The sequence below is a fragment of the Saccopteryx bilineata genome, chromosome 8, assembly GCF_036850765.1.
Source record: "Saccopteryx bilineata isolate mSacBil1 chromosome 8, mSacBil1_pri_phased_curated, whole genome shotgun sequence".
Taxonomy (NCBI): Eukaryota; Metazoa; Chordata; class Mammalia; order Chiroptera; family Emballonuridae; genus Saccopteryx; species Saccopteryx bilineata.
Window position 1 is genome coordinate 87,001,281 of NC_089497.1, and position 22,332 is coordinate 87,023,612.

At 38.1% G+C, this 22,332-nt stretch overlaps 1 protein-coding gene across 1 annotated transcript in view; it reads left to right on the forward strand.

The window, feature by feature from the left end:
• LRRC34 (leucine rich repeat containing 34) overlaps positions 1–22,332 on the forward strand; it is a 61,226-nt gene that overhangs the window by 32,967 nt on the left and 5,927 nt on the right. Inside the window, exons 2-7 of the mRNA XM_066241892.1 lie at positions 5,178–5,298; positions 5,795–5,913; positions 6,011–6,075; positions 7,042–7,125; positions 10,893–11,021; positions 13,252–13,347. Coding sequence (XP_066097989.1) covers positions 5,225–5,298; positions 5,795–5,913; positions 6,011–6,075; positions 7,042–7,125; positions 10,893–11,021; positions 13,252–13,347 — 567 coding nt within the window. The 5' untranslated portion in view covers positions 5,178–5,224. The remainder of the gene's footprint in view (positions 1–5,177; positions 5,299–5,794; positions 5,914–6,010; positions 6,076–7,041; positions 7,126–10,892; positions 11,022–13,251; positions 13,348–22,332) is intronic.

A 22,332-nucleotide genomic window follows, 5' to 3' on the forward strand; every position in this document is an offset into this window, starting at 1 on the left:
ATCTTCCTAGACTGTCATGAAGAAGTGAAAAAGCCTAAATAGACCCATAAGCAGGGAGAAAATAGAAATAACTATCAAAAATCTCCCTAAATAAGGCCCTGGCTGGTTGGCTTAGCGGTAGAGCGTCGGCCTGGCGTGTGGGGAACCTGGGTTCGATTCCCGGCCCGGGCACATAGGAGAAGCGCCCATTTGCTTCTCCACCCCCTCCCCCTTCCTCTCTGTCTCTCTCTTCCCCTCTCGCAGCCAAGGCTCCATTGGAGCAAAGATGGCCCGGGTTCTGGGGATGGCTCCTTGGCCTCTGCCCCAGGCGCTGGAGTGGCTCTGGTTGCGGCAGAGCAACGCCCCGGAGGGGCAGAGCATCGCCCCCTGGTGGGCAGAGCGTGGGCCCCTGGTGGGCGTGCCGGGTGGATTCCAGTCGGGTGCATGCGGGAGTCTGTCTGACTGTCTCTCCCCATTTCCAGTTTCAGAAAAATACAACAACAACAAAAAATCTCCCTAAATAAAAGTCCTGGGCCAGATGGTTACACTAGTGAATTCTACCAAACATTCATAGAAGGTTTGGTTCCTATCTTTTCAAAGTCTTCCAAAAAATTGAAGAAGAAGCAATACTTCTGAACACATTTTATGAGGCAAACCTAACCCTCATTCAAAAACCTGGCAAGGACAATACAAAAAAAGAAAACTACAGACCAATATCTCTAATGAATACAGATGCAAAAAATTTAAACAAAATACTAGCAAATTGAATACAACAACACATTAAAAAAATAATACATCATGATCAAGTGGGATTCATTCCAGGAGCACAAGGATAGTCCAACATATGTAAGTTGATTAATGTAATACACCATATCAACAAAACAAAGAACAGAAACCATATAATTCTATTAATAGATGCAGGGAAGGCATTCAATAAGATATAATATCCCTTTATATTTAAAACACTTAATAAAATGGGTATAGAAGGAAAATACCTCAACATAATAAAGACCATATATGACAAACCATCAGCTAATATACTAAATGGTGAAAAACTGAAAGCTTTTCCTCTAAAATCAGAAACAAGACAAGGCTACCCACTCTTTCTATTCAACATAGTTTTAGCCAGAGCAATCAGACAAGAGAAAGAAATAAAAGGCATTTATGTTGGAAAAGAAGTAAAGGTTTCATTTTTTGCAGAATACATGATTCTACATATTGGAAACCCAAAGACTCCACAGCAAGGGTCCCCAAACTTTTTACACAGGGGGCCAGTTCACTGTCCCTCAGACCATTGGAGGGCCGGACTATAAAAAAAACTATAAACAAATCCCTATGCACACTGCACATGTCTTATTTTAAAGTAAAAACACAAAACGGGAACAAATACAATATTTAAAATAAAGAACAAGTAAATTTAAATCCACAAACTGACCAGTATTTCAATGGGAACTATGCTCCTCTCACAGACCACCAATGAAAGGGGTGCCCCTTCCAGAAGTGCGGCGGGGGCCGGATAAATGGCCTCAGGGGGCTGCATGTGGCCCACGGGCTGTAGTTTGGGGACCCCTTCTCCACAGAAAGACTATTAGAAACAATAACAGTAAGGTTACATGATACAAAATCAGTATACAGAAGTCTATTGCTTTCATATATGCCAACAATGAAACTTTGGAAAATGAACTAAAAAAAATAATCTTTTTTACTGTTTCAGCAAAAAAAATAAAATACCTATAAATAAACTTAACAAAGAAGGTAAAGGATCTATATACTAAAAACTACAAAGCATTATTAAAGGAAGTTGAAAAAGACACAATGACATGGAAAAATATTCCATGTTCATGGATTGGAAGAATCAATATGGTTAAAATGGTCCTATTACCCAAAGCAATATTCAAATTTAATGCAATCCCCAACAAAATTCCAATGTTATTTTTTAAAGTAATGAACAAAAAATTACCAGGTTTGTATGGAATCTAAAAAAACCTCAAATAGCCAATACAATCCTGAGGAAAAAGAATGAAACCAGAAGTATCACACTACCTGACTTCAAATTATACTATAGAGCCACGATAATCAAAACAGCATGGTATTGGCAGAAAAACAGACATACAGACCTATGGAACAGAATCAAGAGCCCAGAAATAAAACCACATATATGTGGACAAATCATCTTTGACAAAGGAGCCAAAAACACACAATGGAGACAAGAAAGCCTCTTTAATAAATGGTGCTGGGAAAATTGGGAAGCCTCATGCAAAAGAATAAAACTTGACTACAGTTGGTCCCATGCACAAAAATTGATTAAAAATGGATCAAAGATCTAAATATAAGATCTGAAACAATAAAAAACATAGAAGAAAACATTGGTAATAAGCCAGTGGACCTTGGCCTTAGAGAACAATTTATGAATTTGACCCCAATGGCAAGGGAAGTAAAGGCAAAAATAAATGAATGGAACTACATCAAACTAAAAAACTCCTGCACAGCAAAAGAAAATTACAACAAAACAAATAGCCAGCCAACTAAATAAGAGATGATATTGACAAACAACAGCTCTGATAAGGGGTTAATATCCAAAATATATAAAAAGAACTCACAAAGCTCAGCAACACACAAATAAACAATCCAATTAAAGGGGAGGGTTAAGAACTGAGCAGACACTTCTCCCAAGAAGGAATACAAATGGCCAACAGATACATGAAAAAATGTTCATCTTCCCTAGCCATTCAAGAATTGCAAATCAAAACTACAATGAGATACCACCTCACACCTGTTAGATTAGCTATTGTCAACAAGAGAGGTAATTACAACTGTTGGAGAGGCTGCAGAGAAAAAGGAACCCTCATTCACTGTTGGTGGGAATGTAAATTAGTACAACCATTATGGAAGAAAGAATGGTGGTTCCTCAAAAAATTAAGAATAGCCTGACCTGTGGTGGCGCAGTGGATAAAGTGTCAACCTGGAAACGCTGAGGTTGCCGGTTCAAAACCCTGGGCTTGCCTGGTCAAGGCACATATGGGAGTTGATGCTTCCTGCTCCTCCCCCCTTCTCTTTCTCTCTTTCTCCCCTCTCTATAATGAATAAATAAAATCTTTAAAAAAAAAATTAAGAATGGAACTACCATATGACGCAGCAATCCCTCTACTGTATATACCTCCAAAACTCAAAAACACTGGTACATAAAGACACGTGCACCTGCATGTTCATCACAGCATTGTTCACTGTGGCCAAGACATGGAAACAACCAAAGTGCCCCTGGATAAGGAATTGATAAAGATGTGTTACATAAATATAATGGAATACTACTCAGCCATAAGAAATGATGATATAGTGACATTTATGACAATATGGATGGACATTGAGAACATTATACTGAGTGAAGTGAATAAATCAGAAAATGCTAAAAACTATGATTTCACACATAGGTGGGATACAAAACTGAGACTCATGGACATAGATAAGAGTGCAGTGGTTACCAGGGGGAGGGAGATGTGGGAAAGGGGGAGGGGATTGGAGGAAGGGTATAAAGAGAGACAAATATAAGGTGACAGAAAATGATTTGACTTTGGGTGATGAGTATACAACAATTGAATCTTCAAATGATGTGGAGATGTTTACCTGAAATCTTTGTACTCTTGTTGATCAATGTCACCCTGTTAAATTTAATTTTCTTTAAAAATCCAGAAAACAAAAAAACATACAAAACTTTAAGGAAAGTTTATTTGCTTTATTTTTAATATGTGTTCCTTTCTTAAATCTAGTTTTGCAAATTTGTTTTAGTAAACTCTTTACTTCACATAGTGCAGAATCCATTCAGTAAAGGACATCTTTGACTTAGAGAAGGTGGCTCTTAAAAACACTAGTTTGGCCCTGGCCGGTTGGCTCAGCGGTAGAGCGTCGGCCTAGCGTGCGGGGGACCCAGGTTCAATTCCCGGCCAGGGCACATAGGAGAAGCGCCCATTTGCTTCTCCACCCCCCCCCCTTCTCTGTCTCTTCCCCTCCCGCAGCCAAGGCTCCATTGGCCCCAGGCGCGATGGCTCCTTGGCCTCTGCCCCAGGCACTAGAGTGGCTCTGGTCGCGGCAGAGCGACGCCCCGGAGGGGCAGAGCATCGCCCCCTGGTGGGCAGAGCGTCGCCCCTGGTGGGCGTGCCAGGTGGATCCCGGTCGGGCGCATGCGGGAGTCTGTCTGACTATCTCTCCCCGTTTCCAGCTTCAGAAAAATACAAAAAACAAAACAAAACAAAAAAAACACTAGTTTGGTTGATAGTGAGATCTTTAAGCACAGAATTTTAATAGAGATTTTACACAAAAGGAGTACAGAAAACAGTCAGTGGTAGGTAGCTTCCACCTCAGAAGGCATGGGTCTTGAAAAAAGATGCTTTTAAAGTGATATCCAAGAGCATACAACCACAAAGGAAAGCTGCAGTACCTGTATAACAGAGGAAGGAGAGCTCAACTGCTGCTTTGTTTTTGTCTCCTTTATTTAGGACTGAAAGGGGGGAAGGTGGGGGTGGCGGGGGGGGGGGGGTCACATTTAGAAAGAGTAATTGGAAGGAAAGGTAGGTGAACCGCTTCTTTCTATGAGCCTGGCCTCAACTTAGTGTTAGGAAGAACTGGTGGAGCTTTGTTTAAAATTGCCTTCAACTTGCATAGTTTAGAGAGCATCTGAGAAGCATGAGGAACTTGATGATTTTTCTGATCCCTTTTGAAATTACTGTATATTCTCTAATAAAACTCTTTATTTGAAGCCATCATAAGAAACCTAGGGTTATCTTAATCCAATGTGGTAGAATGGAAAGAAGCTTTGGAGTTAGATTCTGTACTCTTTCCTTATTAACTGCATGAGTTTGGACAAAATATTTAATTTCTCTGACATTTTCTTCAGCTACCAGGCCTGTTACATACAGAGGTTAGTTCTCCTTTTATGTCACTCCCGTGTTAGTGTCTGCCCCACCATCAGTGGTGCTTCTATGGCTCTAGTTCCCCAAACAGCTTCTTTATTCTCTCCTGTTCCTTACTTGTATTTCTCTCCTCTTTCTCTGCTCTTAATTCTGTCTCCTTTTCTTCCTCACCTGATTCTGTACACATACATATATTTGAAAGAAGTGTAATTTTTCTGGGGGGTGAGTGGGACTCGTGGGATAATTCATATATGATGAAGAATAATGGTAATGTATTTATTTATTTTCCAAAAGCCCCAGAAGCTATTGGCAGTCTCCAGGAACATTATAATAATCTATGTATGGAAAATTCCCAGAAAAGTAATCCTTTTATATTGCATATACTCCAAGGAGTGGATGAAGAAATTAAAAAGGGGTAAGGAAGACAAATACTTGATTATATCAATAATATTCCTTGATATTCATCTATGTGAAAATCCTGGAGTGATTTCAAAGCCATTTACAAATGCTTGGTGAAATGGACATACCTTTTGAATCAGAGAAGTTGTTGCTTGACGGTTAATAGGTCTTGGAGGTGGTGGAATATACTGGGAAGAGCACTAGACCAGCAGTCTCCAAGTCTGGGCTCCAGATTTGTCCTTAACTGTTGTGAACTGGTTTTATTTAGACAAATCATTGAAGTATTCAATGTCATCATCTATCAAGTGGGGATATTTGTGTGTGAGAGAGAAATTAGATTATATAGTATATATTAAAGTGTTTAGCAAAATCTGTGGACTATTTTAGTAGTTTTAAGTTACTTGGTATAATCTATATTGTGGTACATAGCTGCTATCCATGATGTTCCTATTTACACATGAAGAAAAAAACCTTTTATATCTTTACTGAGTTTCTTATTTGTATTTTAACAGATTGGACAGAATCACATTAAACATTGCTGGTAACAATCACTCAATACCAGTGGAAAGAGTAACAGGTGAAGATTTTTGGATTCTTTCCAGAATTTTAGAGAGGACTCCATATATTAATGGTATGTCTCCTTAAGAATCATTACTCCTGCTTTTGTTTCCCTGATTTTAAGTATTCCTTACAAGGAATATCAGTTTCTGATCACCTGTGTTCTTCAGGTTTGGATGTTAGATATAACCTCGTAAGTGATGTTGGCGCATACTGCACTGCAAAACTGCTTCAGGTATTATTTTATTACAAAATATTTTATGTCTTTTTTTTTTCTTCCAGAGGCCAGTTGAGAACCAGTTCTTTATTTGGAATATGCAGGGTTTGAGCATGCTAAGTTAACCTTTTATTGCAAAGACACTTTGGGGACACCCAAACTGAAATGCTGCATTACGGTTGCATTTTATTTAAGAAAGCGTAGTCCACTAATCAGAAGGTGTATTTAAAGAGAAGGCCTTGTTTCAACCTCAGAAGATCAGCAAATACGTGTTTGTGCTTTCAGTTAAAATAAAATGTTTAAAGCAGCATATATCATTTTTTATTCCTCCTTTATATTGACATTTTAATTTTGTAATTGTCCCTCTGCCTCATCTTCTAAAAATGCTTTTTATGAGGTTAAAATGATCCTAATATTCTCATATCCATGAAATGGCATACAATGTAAGGGTGAAGATTAAACCAATGAAGAACCATGTTATTCTCAGCAGTCACAAATAAAAATGCTGCAAAATCATTAAAATGTTCTTAGTTCTGTTTACAGTGAGACTGCTAAGCCTAATGGCACATGCACAAAACACTAGTTTTGCAAAATGTCGAGTCCTGACTATGGTATATTTATAAACCTGAAATACTTGCAAACCCATTGGCATGTTTGGTCTCAGTAGGGCTGTAACTAGAGCTCTTGAGTCAGCTGTTACAAACTTTTGTACACTGTGGTTAAATATATAAAGCACAGCCAAAATTTGAATCATTGGTCAAAACTAATAATCTTTTTTTTCACTTATATTACAATTATATTTATGTTTAAATAAGAATAGTGATTTTTCCTCCTTAATGGTAGTTTCTTTTGCTAGACTTTAAGATTTTCTGGTTTATAAAGATTTTCTTCGGAGGTAAACACTTTTACTTAAAGTAGCTCGTATATTATTGATTGATTTCTAATAATACATGTGTAATAGCTTCTTTTCTTTCCTTATTATAGAAACAATACACTCTCATTTACTTAAACCTTATGTTTAATGATATTGGACCCAAAGGTGGAGAACTGATTGCTAAAGCACTACATGTAAGTATATACCTCAAACTAACATTGTATTTGGGAATTTTAACTTCTGATATCTTGGAACCTACAGAACCAAATGTTAATTTGAACTTACTTTAATATTGTGGGACTGTATATTTTTATTACACTTCAACTTATTAAAATGTGAACACTGTATGAGCACTTTTGAGCACATTTTAAAAAATAAATAGCTTCAAATGCATACATAAAATTTATCCTCTTAAAGTGTTCAGTTAGTTCAGTGGTTTTTAGTATAGTCACAGAGTTGTGCAACCATCACCACTATCAGTGCTGAACATTGTCTCCCAGAAAGAATCCTGTACCCATCAGCAATCCCTTTCCATGCTTCTCTTCCCAGCTCTCAGACACTAATCTACTTCCCACCTACATCTCGCCTATTCTCGACATTTCATATAAATGGAATCATAAAATATGTGGCCTTTTGTGATTGGCTTAATGTTTTCAAGATTCACCCATTTTATTGCCATTGTATGGATATATCACATTTTGTTCATCCATTCATTAATGGACATTTGGGTTTCTACTTTTTGTCTCTAATGAATAATGTCTCTACCGAATATTTGCATGTTTTTGTGTGTATATATATTTTTACTTTTCTTGGGTATAAACCTAGAAGTGGAATTGCTGGATTATTTGGTAACTCTGTTTAATATTTTGAGGAACTGCCAAACTGTTTTCCAAAGTAGCTGTTCCTTTTTACAATTTCACCAATAGTATGTGAGTGTTCCAATTTCTTCACATCCTCATCAGCATTTATTATCTTTTATTTTAGCCTTCTGGTGAGCATGAAGAGGTTTTGCAGTAGTTGATTTGCATTTCTCTAATAAATAGTGTCGTTGAGCATTTTTACATGTGCTTTTTATTTATTCTTTTTATTTTTATTTTTTTCCTTCTTTTTCAAGTGAGAGGCGGGGAGATAGAGAGACTCCCATATGCGCCCCGACCAGAATCCACCTGGCAACACCCATCTTGGGCCAATGCTCTGCCCATTTTGGGACATGCTCAAGTAACAAAGCTATTTTTAGTGCCTGTGGCATCCTCAGCGCCCAGGGCTGATGCACTCAAACCAATCGAGCCATGGCTGTGGGAGAGCAAGAGAAAGAGAGAAGAGGGGGAGGTGAAAGGGTGGAGAAGCAGATGGTCATTTCTCCTGTGTGCCTTGACAGGGAATCAAACCTGGGATATCCACACACCAGGCTGATGCTCTACCACTGAGCCAACTCTCCAAGGGTGCTTTTTAGTGATTTGTGTATTTTCTTTAGAGAAATGTTTGTTCAAATCCCTAGCCCATTTTTAATTTTTCTATTGATCTGAGAGTGAGAGAGGAAGGGAGAGATGGAGAAAGAGGATGAGAAGGGGTGGAGAGAGAAAGAGAGAGAGAAGCATCAACTCATTGTTCCACTTAGTTATTCCATTTTTAGTTGTACACTTATTGATTGCTTCTCATAAGTGTCCTGACAGGGGAATCTGTGACCTTAGTGCACCGATGACACTTTATACACTAAGCCACCTGCACAGGGCCCATTTTAAAATTAGATTATTTGTCCTTTTGAACTATAAGAGTCCTTTATATATTTTGGATGTAAGTCCCTTGTCAAATACATATTTTTGCAAACATTTTCTCATTCTGTAGGTTGCCTTTTCACCTTCTTAATGGTGTCCTTTGAAGCACAAAAGTTTTTAATTTTGATAAAGTTCAGTTAACCTATTGTTTCTCTTGTCATTTGTGCTTTTGGTGTTATATCTAAAAAGGCATTGCCTTACCTAGTCATGAAGATTTACACTTATTTTCTTTGAATGGTTTTATGTTTTAGCTTTTTCACTTAGTTCTTTGATACACTTTGAGTTAATTTTTGTATATGATTTGAGCTAGAAGACTAACTTCATCCTTTTACCTGAGGATATATCCAGTTGTCCAATGCCATTTGTTAAGACTTTCTTCCCTTATTGAATTTTCTTAATACCCTTGTTGAAAATCAATTGATTATAAATGTAAGGGTTTATTTCTGTACTCTCCACTCTGTTCTTTTAATCAAATGCCTATCCTTGTGCCAATCCCACACTATCATGACTACTGTAGTATTGTAGTAAGTTTTGAAGTCAGGATATGCGAGTGCTTTGTTCTTTTTTCAAATCATGTTGGCTTTTCTGTGTCCCTTGCATTTCCACATGAATTTTAAGATCAGTTTATCAATTTCTTCAAGAAAAGCAGCTAGAATTTTGAAAGGAATTGCTTTAAATCTTTAATCATTTTGTGGAGTATTGCCTTCTTCACAGTATTGTCTTCTGATCCATGAATATAGGATAGTTCCACTTATTTAGTTCTTTAATTTCTTTCAATGATGCTTTGTAGTTTCCAGTGTGCAATTCTTGCCTTTCTTTTGTTAAATTTATTCCTGTCTTATTCGTTTTAATGCTATTCCAATTTTCTTAATTTCTTCTTTGGATTGTTCTTTGCTAGTGTATAGAAATACAATAGATTTTTGTACATTGATCTATATCCTGCTGTCTTGCTGAACTTTGTGTGTGTGTGTGTGTGAATTCCTTAGGATTTTCTATATATAAGATTATATCCTATGCAGAAATGATTTTCTTTTCCAATTTGGATGGCTTTTTTTGTTTCTTTTTCTTGCCTCATACCCCTTATTAGAACCTTCAATACAAAGTTAAATAAAGGTGGTGAGTGGACATGCTTGGTATCTTCCTGCGCTTAGGGGAGTTGGAATTTGTTTTAAAGATAATTATTTGCACTTACTCATTAGAACAATGAAATGTCTGTAATTTGCTGTGTGAACGTTTATCCAAAGAGTGGAATGAGAAAAGGAATTAAACTTTGCAAATGTCTGCGAACTTTAAAAGTAACACAGTGAAGTGACTGCTCAGTGGGCACAGGGTCTCTTTAAGGGGTGATGAAATGTTTGGACCTGGCCAGAGGTCGTAGCTGCACAGCATTGTGAATATACTAAAAATCAGTGAATTGTACACTTTTAAATGGTTAATTTTGTGTTATATGAATTTCACCTCAATAAAAAAAAGTATAATTTTCTTAGAAGGTAAATTTATAAATTTTCCAAGGAAAGTAAAGTCTGCTTCATTTGCTGCCATTGTTTGGCATCTGTTTCCTGAACATTCTTCCTACTAAACTATATATTAAAGTGGATTTTTATCTATTATGGGAAATTGTCACTTTTAAGGAATATATCCTATTCTATCTCCATGAAAAACTGATGAGTTTGCAAATAGTAATATAGTCACCAAACTGATGTAATCTGAAGAGAATACTGTGGATTAAAAACTTAACCAAGGTAGGCCCTGGCCGGTTGGCTCAGCGGTAGAGCATCGGCCTAGCGTGCGGAGGACCCGGGTTCGATTCCCGGCCAGGGCACACAGGAGAAGCGCCCATTTGCTTCTCCACCCCTCCGCCGCGCTTTCCTCTCTGTCTCTCTCTTCCCCTCCCGCAGCCAAGGCTCCATTGGAGCAAAGATGGCCCGGGCGCTGGGGATGGCTCTGTGACCTCTCCCTCAGGCGCTAGAGTGGCTCTGGTCGCAACATGGTGACGCCCAGGATGGGCAGAGCATCGCCCCCTGGTGGGCAGAGCGTCGCCCCTGGTGGGCGTGCCGGGTGGATCCCGGTCGGGCGCATGCGGGAGTCTGTCTGACTGTCTCTCCCTGTTTCCAGCTTCAGAAAAATGGAAAAAAATAAATTAAAAAAAAAAAAAAAAAAAACTTAACCAAGGTTATTCTTTTCAGAAGAATACAACTCTGAAATACCTAAGAATGACTGGAAATAAGATTGAAAATAAAGGTGGAATGTGTTTTGCTGTAATGCTACAAATTAATTCTTCCTTAGAGAAGTTAGATCTGGGTGACTGTGATCTGGTGAGTAAATTGGTTATGAGAAAATCACCCGGGTAATGCATCATTTTCCCTGAAAACCAGCATAGAGACCAGCTAAATGACAGTGTTATGAATGATTAGGCTTGCCCCTATTAATATTAATATTAGAGAATATCAGATAAAAAGCTTTTTTTTTACCTAAGCATAATAGTCGTTACTTAATAAAATCAGATTGTAGTAAATAACAGTATAGAAGGATTCCCAAGTATAATAAAAATTTTCTTAAACTTTCATCCATAACCTTTCTTAACCTGTATGGTATTTTAATAGAAAAAGATTGTTTTCATTTTAATTAAACAAATACTACTATTACTTTATGAGTGTAATATAAATTTTTTTACTTCTGAAAACAATTTGAAGTGAGTAGTAATATTGTAGCATAAAAACCTAAAATGATTCTAAGAGTTGCTCTGGGCCTTAACTGGCCTGATAATGAGAAAGAAGTGTGTATTTTTTGTATATCTTTAAATTCCAGGCTTCATTTTCTCAACATGCCTTCAAACCTTGAGCAAATGTTGGGGACCTATTGTATAGATAGGTTTTTAATGAAAACCTATAGATTTTTTTTAATGAAAATCACTGTGGCACAAAAATACTAAGATGGGCCAAGAGGCTCTTTAGGATAATAGGTTCTGGAGCTTAACAAAGTAGTAGATGCAGCCAGTATATCTTGGGGAAAGCATTGATTCAACACATACCAGTCACAGTCCTAGATTCTAAGGATGCAAGTGTACATCGGATTTGGTTTCTTCCCTAATAAAGGTTGTATTTAGTTATCAATAAACAAATAGAGAAAAGTGCTATGAAGATTACCTAGTACTCCTGATAATGGGGAAGAGGTGGTTGATTTGCATAATTGGATGGTTGCCTAAGACCTGAGAAATAATGTTTAGGAATCATGAAGGATGAGAAAAACCCTGCCTTGAAGAGGGTTCATGGCAGCACATTCCAGGCAAGGGGTCCAGTACAGAGACTTTAATAGTGCTTCTCCAAGTGCGATAGAGGTAGTATTAGTATTACAGAGTGAGGTAATTTTAATACTCATTTATATATTTTGCAGATGATTTCTATTTCAAGGGATTATGGTTTTCCATTTATGGTAGTGATACAGAGTTTTAAAGTGAAAAAGAGTTGACTTAATGGAAAAGTATTAGGTAAATATAAAACTGATGTTTAGATAAGGCAGAAGTCATGAGGGAGCTACATGAATAGTGTAATATCAAGTCTGGCAGGTCTTAAGAACTGAAAAGCCAGTGGCTGGACAAAGGGAGTTAAAAGAGAGCCTCACAGTGAAGGTGCTGAGGGTTACAGAGCCCAGTGTCAGCAAAGATTGTGTGGGTTGTAGTGTGGTTCAGAGGAAGAAGAGTGTGTTTGATTATGAATGCAAATCATGGAAAGGCCTTATTGAGGAGTGACATGATCTGATTGGTACTTTCAAAGGATCATTCTGGTTTCTTTGTGGAGAATTACTGGGTGGCAAGAGGAAACCCACTGACCACTTAGGAAGTTACTCTAGGAATGAATCCACATGGTTGATGAGGCTGTGGGTAGGGTGTGGCCACAGAGATGGACTAATCTGAGACATCTTTTAGAGGCAGACTCTGTAAGACTTAACGATGAACTGGATGGGAAGGTAAGCGTTCTGGTGGAGTGAGAGGAGACATGGGTGTCATGGCATCCCAGCTGGGTGTGTGGTGGTGGTGTCCATCACTGAGATGGGGGATGGAGATCAGGGCCATCCAATAAGGTAGAGAAGGCAGCTTGTGGGAGTGGTGAAAATGTGATTAGTAACCCTTTCCCACCAAACACGCTTAGTATGAGTATGAATACAGAAGAATGCTGGCACAAGGACATATGCTCTTACTAGAGGAGAGCCCTAGCTGGCATTCACATCTGTGTCTGTGTAGCTGTGGTCTGCATCATATAGAAGTTTAAGGGCTTAGGAGTGAACCTAGAGGCAAACATTTTAGGAAATGGATACTGAAACTGCCCATACATGATGTCAATAGGTGTTAGGGCAGGGAGAACAGAGCCTAAAAATTCATTTCTGAATTTGATCAACCTATAATTCAAAGAGCAGGACATGCTTAAACATGTTAAAGCCACAATTTTGATTGATCAGATTCCAGATTACTAATCTGGAAATACTTATTTATAATGAGGCTAATTTATATACTTTGTCAGTTTCTCTAATGACTTTACCTGTTTTTAGGGAATGCAAAGTGTGATAGCATTTGCTACAGTCCTAACTCAAAACCAGTCAATTAAAGCAATAACCCTAAACCGACCTATACTGTACAGTGAACAGGTATGTATACAAAGTGATAGTAGTTAATATTACCACATGTGAATAAGAGAAGGTACTACTTACTGAATGTTATGTCACAGTTCACAAATGTCTTGTATTTTTTTGAATTGTAAAGTACTGTTTGTAGGGGGAAAAAACTTTTAAAGGAAAATTATTCTTTTTTCCCCCCCAAAGTTAGAAGCCGGGAGGCAGTCAGATAGACTCCCGCATGTGCCGGACAGGGATCCACCTGGCATGCCCACCAAGGGGCAATGCTCTGCCCACTGGGGCATTGCTCCATTGCTGCCAGAGCCATTCTAGTGCCTGAGGCAGAGTTCATGGAGCCATCCTCAGTGCGTGGGCCAACTTTGCTCCAGTGGAGCCTTGGCTGCAGGAGGGGAAGAGAGAGACAGAGAGAAAGGAAAGGGGGAAGGATGGAGAAGCAGATGGGTGCTTCTCCTGTCTGCTCTGACCCGGAATCGAATCCGGGACTTCCGCACGGCGGCCTGACGCTCTACCACTGAGCCAACTGGCCAGGGCCAGGAAAATTATTCTTGATAGAGTTATAAAACTGAATTTGATTTTAGATGTTGCTTATTTAAGCAGTAAACATCTTTTTCCTTGTAATCTCAAATTCTCAGTGAGTAAACCTGTGAGCAACAAAGTAGTTACAGTGAAAGAATAAGATTAAAATTTTAAAGACTAGATTTAAGTTCTGTTTGAACTGTTTTATGGTTGGTTTTGGTTTGTTATATTGCTGTGACTGAACCATTACCTCTTTGAAATCATCAGTAATAATGGCAAAGTGTGTGAGAATAGCAGCCTGAGAAGTCTGGACTTGACCCTCTAGGTGTGTGGCATGCTGGAGACAGGTGCATAGCAGGCAGCTCCTGCTTTCAAGGCTTCTCCTTGCTCCTGACTTTCTCTAGGTGCCTTTTGTGTCTAGTCAGTTGTAAAAAGCTAGGGAATAAGAACTAATTTTATTGTTGATCTAAATAAAAACAGAGTATCCACTAAAAAAATGTTCAAAGTACTTTATATAGTCTTGAAATTATCTATCCCACTGTTCCCCATTGGTATCCATGTCATTGAGAATTAACTATATTTTTTAAATATTTTTATATGCATAAGTGTTTTACATTCTTTGCATATATAGATATCTCTCTCTGAATTTTCTCTTCACTTTCTATATCAACATTTTTAGAATTTTACATGTTAATTACTTCATGTACATAAATCTAATCTGTTCAACAAGGCATCCAGAATTAAACAGCAAGCACCCTTGTCTAAGGATCAGCAGAATACCTGACTCACAGCAAGCATTCAGCGAATGATTCATTCACTTAATAAATATTTGAATACAACCCTAAACCAGATATAGCTGGGTGCTGGAGACAGAAGTCAAACAAAGCACATGGCCCTTGTGTTCAAGGAGCTTTCAAGGAGTGAAATCAAGTTATACTCAGGGTGCCACGCTTGGGAGCATGAGGAAGGACATCAGAAGCAATCCAGGGGTATAAAAGGTGGCTGAGAAGGCTCTCAGATTGACCTGACAGATCTGAGAGCTGAACATTTTCTGAACTAAAGAAAGCCCCAAGGAAATCAATATGCTAAACTATATGAAATCACATTAGAAGCACGATTCTTCTTATAAATATGTTGAGTGGCAAAAAAAAAAAAAGATTAAAGAAAAAAGATTATATGTAATATATATATATATATATATATATATATATATATATATATATATATATGTCAAGTGGTGTCATTATTCCCAAATCCACCCGAGAATAGTTATTGAAAGCCCAGGGCTCCCTTGCTCTCAGTCTGGAGGCTCAGGACAGTCAGCGAAACTCCAGCTGGACTTCTCTTCCTCTCCAAGACAGCCCCACCCTCTCTGTCACCGAGTACTGTCCCCTAAAATGACTTGTGGAGTAGAATCCTTCTGTGTTTCTTCATACTTTGCAGTTCTGAAAAGTGAGTCTGCAATCTTATTCCATTTAAAGGTTTTACTGTTCATTATCTGGGGAGCTTGGGAAAATATAAATGCCACCGTAGGCAAATTAAGTCACAAACTCAGTGAATGAGTCTTAACCCCCCCCCCAAACAAATAAACAAAAAACCTCTTCACTATTTCTGACACTATGTCTCTCCCTCTTTCAAACTTCTTGACCTAAAAATGTAGTCAAGCATAAAACACAAATATGTTTTGAGTACGTCCATTCCAGGCACCATGAAGAGCAATACTGGATTCCCTATGTGATCAGTCTGCATTTATTAAGATCACAGACTACAGCTTCCTCTTGAGTATACATTTTCATTGTCAAAGCAATAATTTAAACAAATTAAATACAGGATTATGGAATATTGAACAGTAATAAAGTAATAAATGCTTTGCATTTTTCTGTAGAATTATTTTGCGTAGTTACTTTATTTTTTTATTTTTTTCTGTGTGAGCAAGGATGGACAGACAGGGAGAGAGATGAGAAGCATCAACTCATAGTTGCAGCACTTTTAGTTGTTCATTGATTGTTTCTCATACGTGCCTGGACTGGGGGGCTGCAAGCAGAGCGAGTGACCCCTTGCTCAAGCTAGTGACCTTGGACTCAAGCCAGCGACCTTGGGCTTCAAACCAGCAACCTTTAGGTTCAAGCCAGTGACCAAGGGGCCATGTCTCTGATCCCACACTCAAGCTGGCGACCTCGGATTTTGAACCTAGATCCCCAGCATCCCAGATCAACACTCTATCTGCTATACCACTACCTGGTTGTGTACTTTAATTCTTTGTGGGAAGTATAATTTCACCTATTTTACAGAAAAGGAAACAGACTCAGATGAAATTATTTCCCCAGACATAGAGCCTACTAAAAGGTAAAGCTAGCAAAAAAATAAAAATAAAATAAAATAAAAGGTAAAGCTAGCATTTGGACAGTTTTATTATAAAGCTCATGTTCTATCTGATATTGCTGTGTGGTTTCATTTAACTTTTAACATTTTTCTTACAGCACTTTTACATAATTAAAACATATATATATAGTTATCCATATTGTAATCATCATTTCTATTGACTATGAAACTTACTATAAGCCCTGGCCGGGTAGCTCAGTTGGTTAGAGCATCATCCTGGTAACAGCAGGTTTGAAGTTGTTTTTTTTTTTAAATTTATTTATTAAATTTAATGCAGTGACATTGATAAATCAGGTTACATATGTTGAGAGAAAACATCTCTAGATTATTTTGACATTTGATTGTGCTGTATACCCCTCCCCCAATGTTAAATTGTCTTCTGTCACCTTCTACCTGGTTTTCTTTGTGCCCCTCCCCTCCCCCAACCCCTCTCTCCTTCGCCCCCTCCCCCCTCCCCCCATCCCCCACCCCTGTTGCCATCACATTCTTGTTCATGTCTCTGAGTCTCATTTTTATGTCCTTTCTATGTATGGATTCATATAGTTCTTATATGATTTACTTATTTCACTCCATATACTGTTATCAAGGTCCATCCATGTTATTGTAAATGATCCGATGTCATCATTTCTTATGGCTGAGTAGTATTCTATAGTATATATGTACCAAAGCTTTTTAATCCATTTGTCCTCTGATGAACACTTGGGCTATTTCCAGATCTTCGCTATTGTGAACAATGCTGCCACAAACATGGGGGTGCATTTCTCCTTTTGGAGTTGTTCAATGGTGTCCTTGGGGTATATTCCTAAAAGTGGGATAGCTGGGTCAAAAGGCAGTTCGATTTTCAGTTTTTTGAGGAATCTCCATACTGTTTTCCACAGTGGCTGCACCAGTCTGCATTCCCACCAGCAGTGCAGGAGGGTTCCCTTTTCTCCACATCCTCACCAGCACTTATTCTGTGTTGTTTTGTTGATGAGCGCCATTCTGGCTGGTGTGAAGTGATATCTCATTGTGATTTTAATTTGCATTTCTCTAATGATGAGTGATGTTGAGCATTTTTTCATATGCCTATTGGCCATCTGTATGTCCTCTTTGGAGAAGTGTCTATTCATCTCTTTTGCCCATTTTTGGATTGGATTTTCTTGGTGTTGAGATGTACAAGTTCTTTATAAATTTTGGTTATTAACCCCTTATCAGATGTATTGTCAAATATGTTCTCCCATTGTGTAGTTTGTCTTTTTATTCTGTTCTTGTTGTCTTTAGCTGTGCAAATCTTTTTAGTTTGATAGAGTCCCATTTGTTTATCCTGTCTTTTATTTCACTTCCCCGTGGAGATAAATCAGCAAATATATTGCTCCAAGAGATGTCCGAGAGCTTACTGCCTATGTTTTCTTCTAAGATGCTTATGGTTTCACGGCCTACATTCAAGTCTTTTATCCATTTTGAGTTTATTTTTGTGAGTGGTGTAAGCTGGTGATCTAGTTTCATTTTTTTGCAGGTAGCTGTCCAATTTTCCCAACACCATTTGTTAAAGAGGCTGTCTTTACTCCATTGTATTTCCTTACCGCCTTTGTCAAATATCAGTTGTCCATAGAACTGTGGGTTTATTTCTGGTTTCTCTGTTCTGTTCCATTGATCTATATGCCTGTTCTTATGCCAGTACCAGGCTGTTTTGAGTACAATGGCCTTGTAGTATAACTTGATATCAGGAAGTGTGATACCTCCCACTTTCTTCTTCTTTTTTAAGATTGCTGAGGCTATTCGTGTTCTCTTTTGGTTCCATATAAATTTTTGGAATATGTGGTCTATATCTTTGAAGTGTGTCATTGGTATTTTAATTGGTATTGCATTAAATTTATAGATTGCTTTGGGTAATATAGACATTTTAATGATGTTTATTCTTCCTAACCATGAGCACGGTATATGCTTCCACTTGTTTGTATCTTCCTTGATTTCTTTTATCAATGCTTTGTAATTTTCCGAGTACAAGTCTTTAGTCTCCTTGGTTAAGTTTACTCCTAGGTACTTTATTTTTTTGGTTGTAATTGTGAAGGGGATTGTTTCCTTAATTTCTCTTTCTGACTGTTCATTGTTGGTGTATAAAAATGCCTCTGATTTCTGAATATTGATTTTATATCCTGCCACTTTGCTGAATTCATTTATCAGGTCTGGTAGCTTTTTGACTGAGACTTTAGGGTTTTCTATATACAATATCATATCATCTGCAAATAATGATAGTTTTACTTCTTCTTTTCCAACTTGAATGCCTTTTATTTCTTCTTCTTGTCTGATTGCTGTTGCTAGGACTTCCAGGACCATGTTAAATAAGAGTGTGAAAGGGGGCACCCCTGCCTTGTTCCTGATCTTAAGGGGATTGCTTTTAATTTTTGCCCATTGAGTATGATGTTGGCTGTGGGTTTGTCATAGATGGCTTTTATCATGTTGAGGTATATTCCCTGTATTCCCACTTTGCTGAGAGTTTTGATCATGAATGGGTGCTGGATTTTATCAAATGCTTTTTCTGCATCTATGGAAATTATCATATGGTTTTTCTCCTTCCTTTTGTTTATGTGATGAATCACATTGATTGATTTACGAATATTGTACCATCCTTGCCTCCCCAGAATAAATCCCACTTGATCATGGTGTATGATTTTTTCCATATATTGTTGGATCCGGTTTGCTAATATATTGTTGAGGATTTTAGCATTTATATTCATCAGAGATATTGGACTTTAATTTTCTTTCTTTGTTTTGTCTTTGCCTGGTTTTGGAATCAGAATTATGCTCACCTCATAAAAGGAGCTTGGAAGTCTTCCTTCGTCTTGAATTTTTTGAAATAGTTTGAGAAGGATAGGAGTTAGTTCTTTTTTTTTTTTTTTTGATTTTTATGAAGCTGGAAACGGGGAGAGACAGTCAGACAGACTCCCGCAGGCGCCCGACCGGGATCCACCTGGCACGCCCACCAGGGGGCAATGCTCTGCCCACCAGGGGGCGATGCTCTGCCCATCCTGGGCGTCGCCATATTGTGACGTCGCCTCAGAGCCACTCTAGCGCCTGAGGCAGAGGCCACAGAGCCATCCCCAGCGCCCGGGCCATCTTTGCTCCAATGGAGCGTTGGCTGCGGGAGGGGAAGAGAGAGACAGAGAGGAAAGCGCGGCGGAGGGGTGGAGAAGCAAATGGGCGCTTCTCCTGTGTGCCCTGGCCGGGAATCGAACCCGGGTCCTCCGCACGCTAGGCCGACGCTCTACCACTGAGCCAACCGGCCAGGGCTAGGAGTTAGTTCTTCTTTGAATATTTGGTAGAATTCTGTTGTGAAGCCATCGGGACACGGACTTTTCTTTGTTTGGAGTTTTTTGATAACTGTTTTGATCTCATTTGGTGTAATCGGTCTGTTTAGGTTTTCTGATTCTTCCAGATTGATTTTTGGAAGATTGTATGTTTCAAGGAATTTGTCCATTTCATTTCGGTTGTGTAGTTTTTTGGCATACAGTTTTTCATAGTATTTTCTTACAATATTTTGTATTTCTGTTGTGTCAGTTGTTATTTCTCCTCTCTCATTTCTAATTTTATTTATTTGAGTCCTCTCTCTTTTTTACTTGGTGAGTCTAGTTAAAGGTTCATCAATCTTGTTTACCTTTTCAAAGAACCAGCTCCTAGTTTCATTGATCCTCTGTATTGTTTCTTTAACCTCTATGTCATTTATTTCTGCTCTTACCTTTATTATTTTCTTCCTTCTACTACATTTAGGCTGTACTTGCTGTTCTTTTTTAAATTCTTTTAGATGCAGGGTTAAGTTGTTTATTTGAGCTTTTTCTAGCTTCTGAAAGTGTATCTGTAGTGCTATGAACTTTCCTCTCAGTACTGCTTTTGCTGTGTCCCATAAATTTTGAGTTGTTCTATGCTCATTGTCATTCATTTCTAGGAATTTTTTATTTCTTCTTTGATCTCATTCTTAATCCATTTGTTATTTAACTACCTGCTATTTAGTTTCCATGTGTTTGAGAATTTTTGAGCTTTTCTGTTTTGGTTCATTTCTAGTTTCATGTCGTTGTGATCAGAGAAAGTGCTTGATATGACTTCAGTCTTCTTAAATTTGTTGAGAGCACTTTTGTGCCCTAACATGTGGTCTATCCTAAAGAATGTACCATGAGCACTTGAAAAGAATGTATATTCTGCTGCTTTAGGGTGAAAGTTCTGAAAATATCTATTAAATCGAGTTGATCTAGTGTTTCCAATAAGTCTGCTGTTTCTTTGTTAATTTTCTTTCTTGAGGATCTATCTAGTAATGTTAGTGGGGTATTGAAATCCCCTACTATTATAGTATTGCTGGTCATCTCACCCTTTAAATCCATCAAAGTCTGCTTTATATATTTGGGTGCTTCTATATTAGGTGCATAGATATTTATAATAGTTATATCTTCCTGTTGGATTACTCCCTTTATCATTATGTAGTGGCCTTCTTTATCTCTTACTATACCCTTTTGTTTTAAAGTCCAATTTGTCTAATATAAGTATCGCTACCCCAGCTTTTTTTTCATTTCCATTTGCATGAAATGTTTTTTTCCATCCTTTTACCTTCAAACTATGTGTATCTTTTGTTCTAAGGTGTGTCTCTTGTAGACAACATATGTATGGGTCCTGTTTTCTTATCCACGCAGCTACCCTATGTCTTTTGATTGGATCATTTAATCCATTTACATTTAAGTTTATTATTGATATGTAGTTGTTTATTGCCATTTTCTTCTTTAAAGGTGTATTCCTTTTTTGCTATATTTTTTTCCCAGTTTGATCTGTTTACAACAGGCCCCTTCACATTTCCTGCAGCATTGGTTTGGTTGTAATGAATTCCTTGAGTTGTTTTTTGTCTGGGAAGCTTTTTATTTCTCCTTTGATTTAAAACGATAGCCTTGCTGGATAAAGTAGTCTTGGTTGTAGGTTCTTGTTCTGCATTACTTTGAATATTTCTTGCCATTCCCTTCTGGCCTCACGTGTTTCTGTTGAGAAGTCGGATGTCATTCTTATGGGGCTCCTTTGTAGGTGATAACCTTTTTTTCTCTTGCAGCTTTTAATATTTTCTCTTTATCGCTTAGCTTTGGTATTTTAATTATGATGTGTCTTGGTGTAGGTTTCTTTGGGTTTCTCTTTAATGGAGTCCTCTGTGCTTTTTGGACTTGTGAGAGTTTCTCTTGCATTAATTTAGGGAAGTTTTCAGCTATGATATGATTGAACAAAGTCTCTATCCCTTGTTCTTTTTCTTCTTCTCCAGGAACCCCTATGATGCGGATGTTATTTCTCTTCATGTTGTCACAGAGCTCTCTAAGAGTTTCCTCTGACTTTTTGAGTCTCTTTTCTCTTTTCTTCTCTGCTTTCATGCCTTCATTCCAGTTGTCCTCCAACTCGCTGATTCGATCCTCAGCTCTATCTATCCTATTTTTAATTCCTTCCATTGTGGTCTTTATTTCTGATATTGTGTTTGTCATCTCCGACTCATTCTTTTTTATACTTCCTATTTCTTTATTTAGGTGTTCATAATGACCATCCATTGTTGTTCTAAGATCCCTAAGCATCCTTACAATCATTATTTTTAATTCCGCATCTGGAAGTTTGATTATTTCCATATCACTCAGTTCATCTCCTGAAGGTTTTTCTTGTGGTTTCATTTGGATTGCACTTCTTTGTCTTCTCATTGTCTGTTTTTGGGTGTTTTATTTGTAGAGTTGGTTTTGTCTAGGCTTGGTGTTGTCTGCCTCCAGTTTTTGATTGTGTTATTTCTAGGTCTTCTTGGGTTGGTATCAGCTGTTATCTGTAATCCACTTTCGGATTTGGGCAGCTTTGAAGTCTTGATTTGTTTGTTTTCTTAACAGGTGATAGTCTTGTTTACTGATCTCAGCAGGGGGTTTCCTTGAAACTGTATCCAGGAATGCGATGGGTGTAACCTGAGACTCTGAAGGCCTCTTTAGCCAACTAATCTCTCTGAGGGCAGGGTTTTTTTCTCAGCTTCAGTAGGGGGAGGTGTATCTCAGATCTCCATGGAGACCTGAGTTACTGCCCCTCCTCCCCACTTCTTGTTTTCAGCTGTGTCTTGTTGTGCTGATTGGA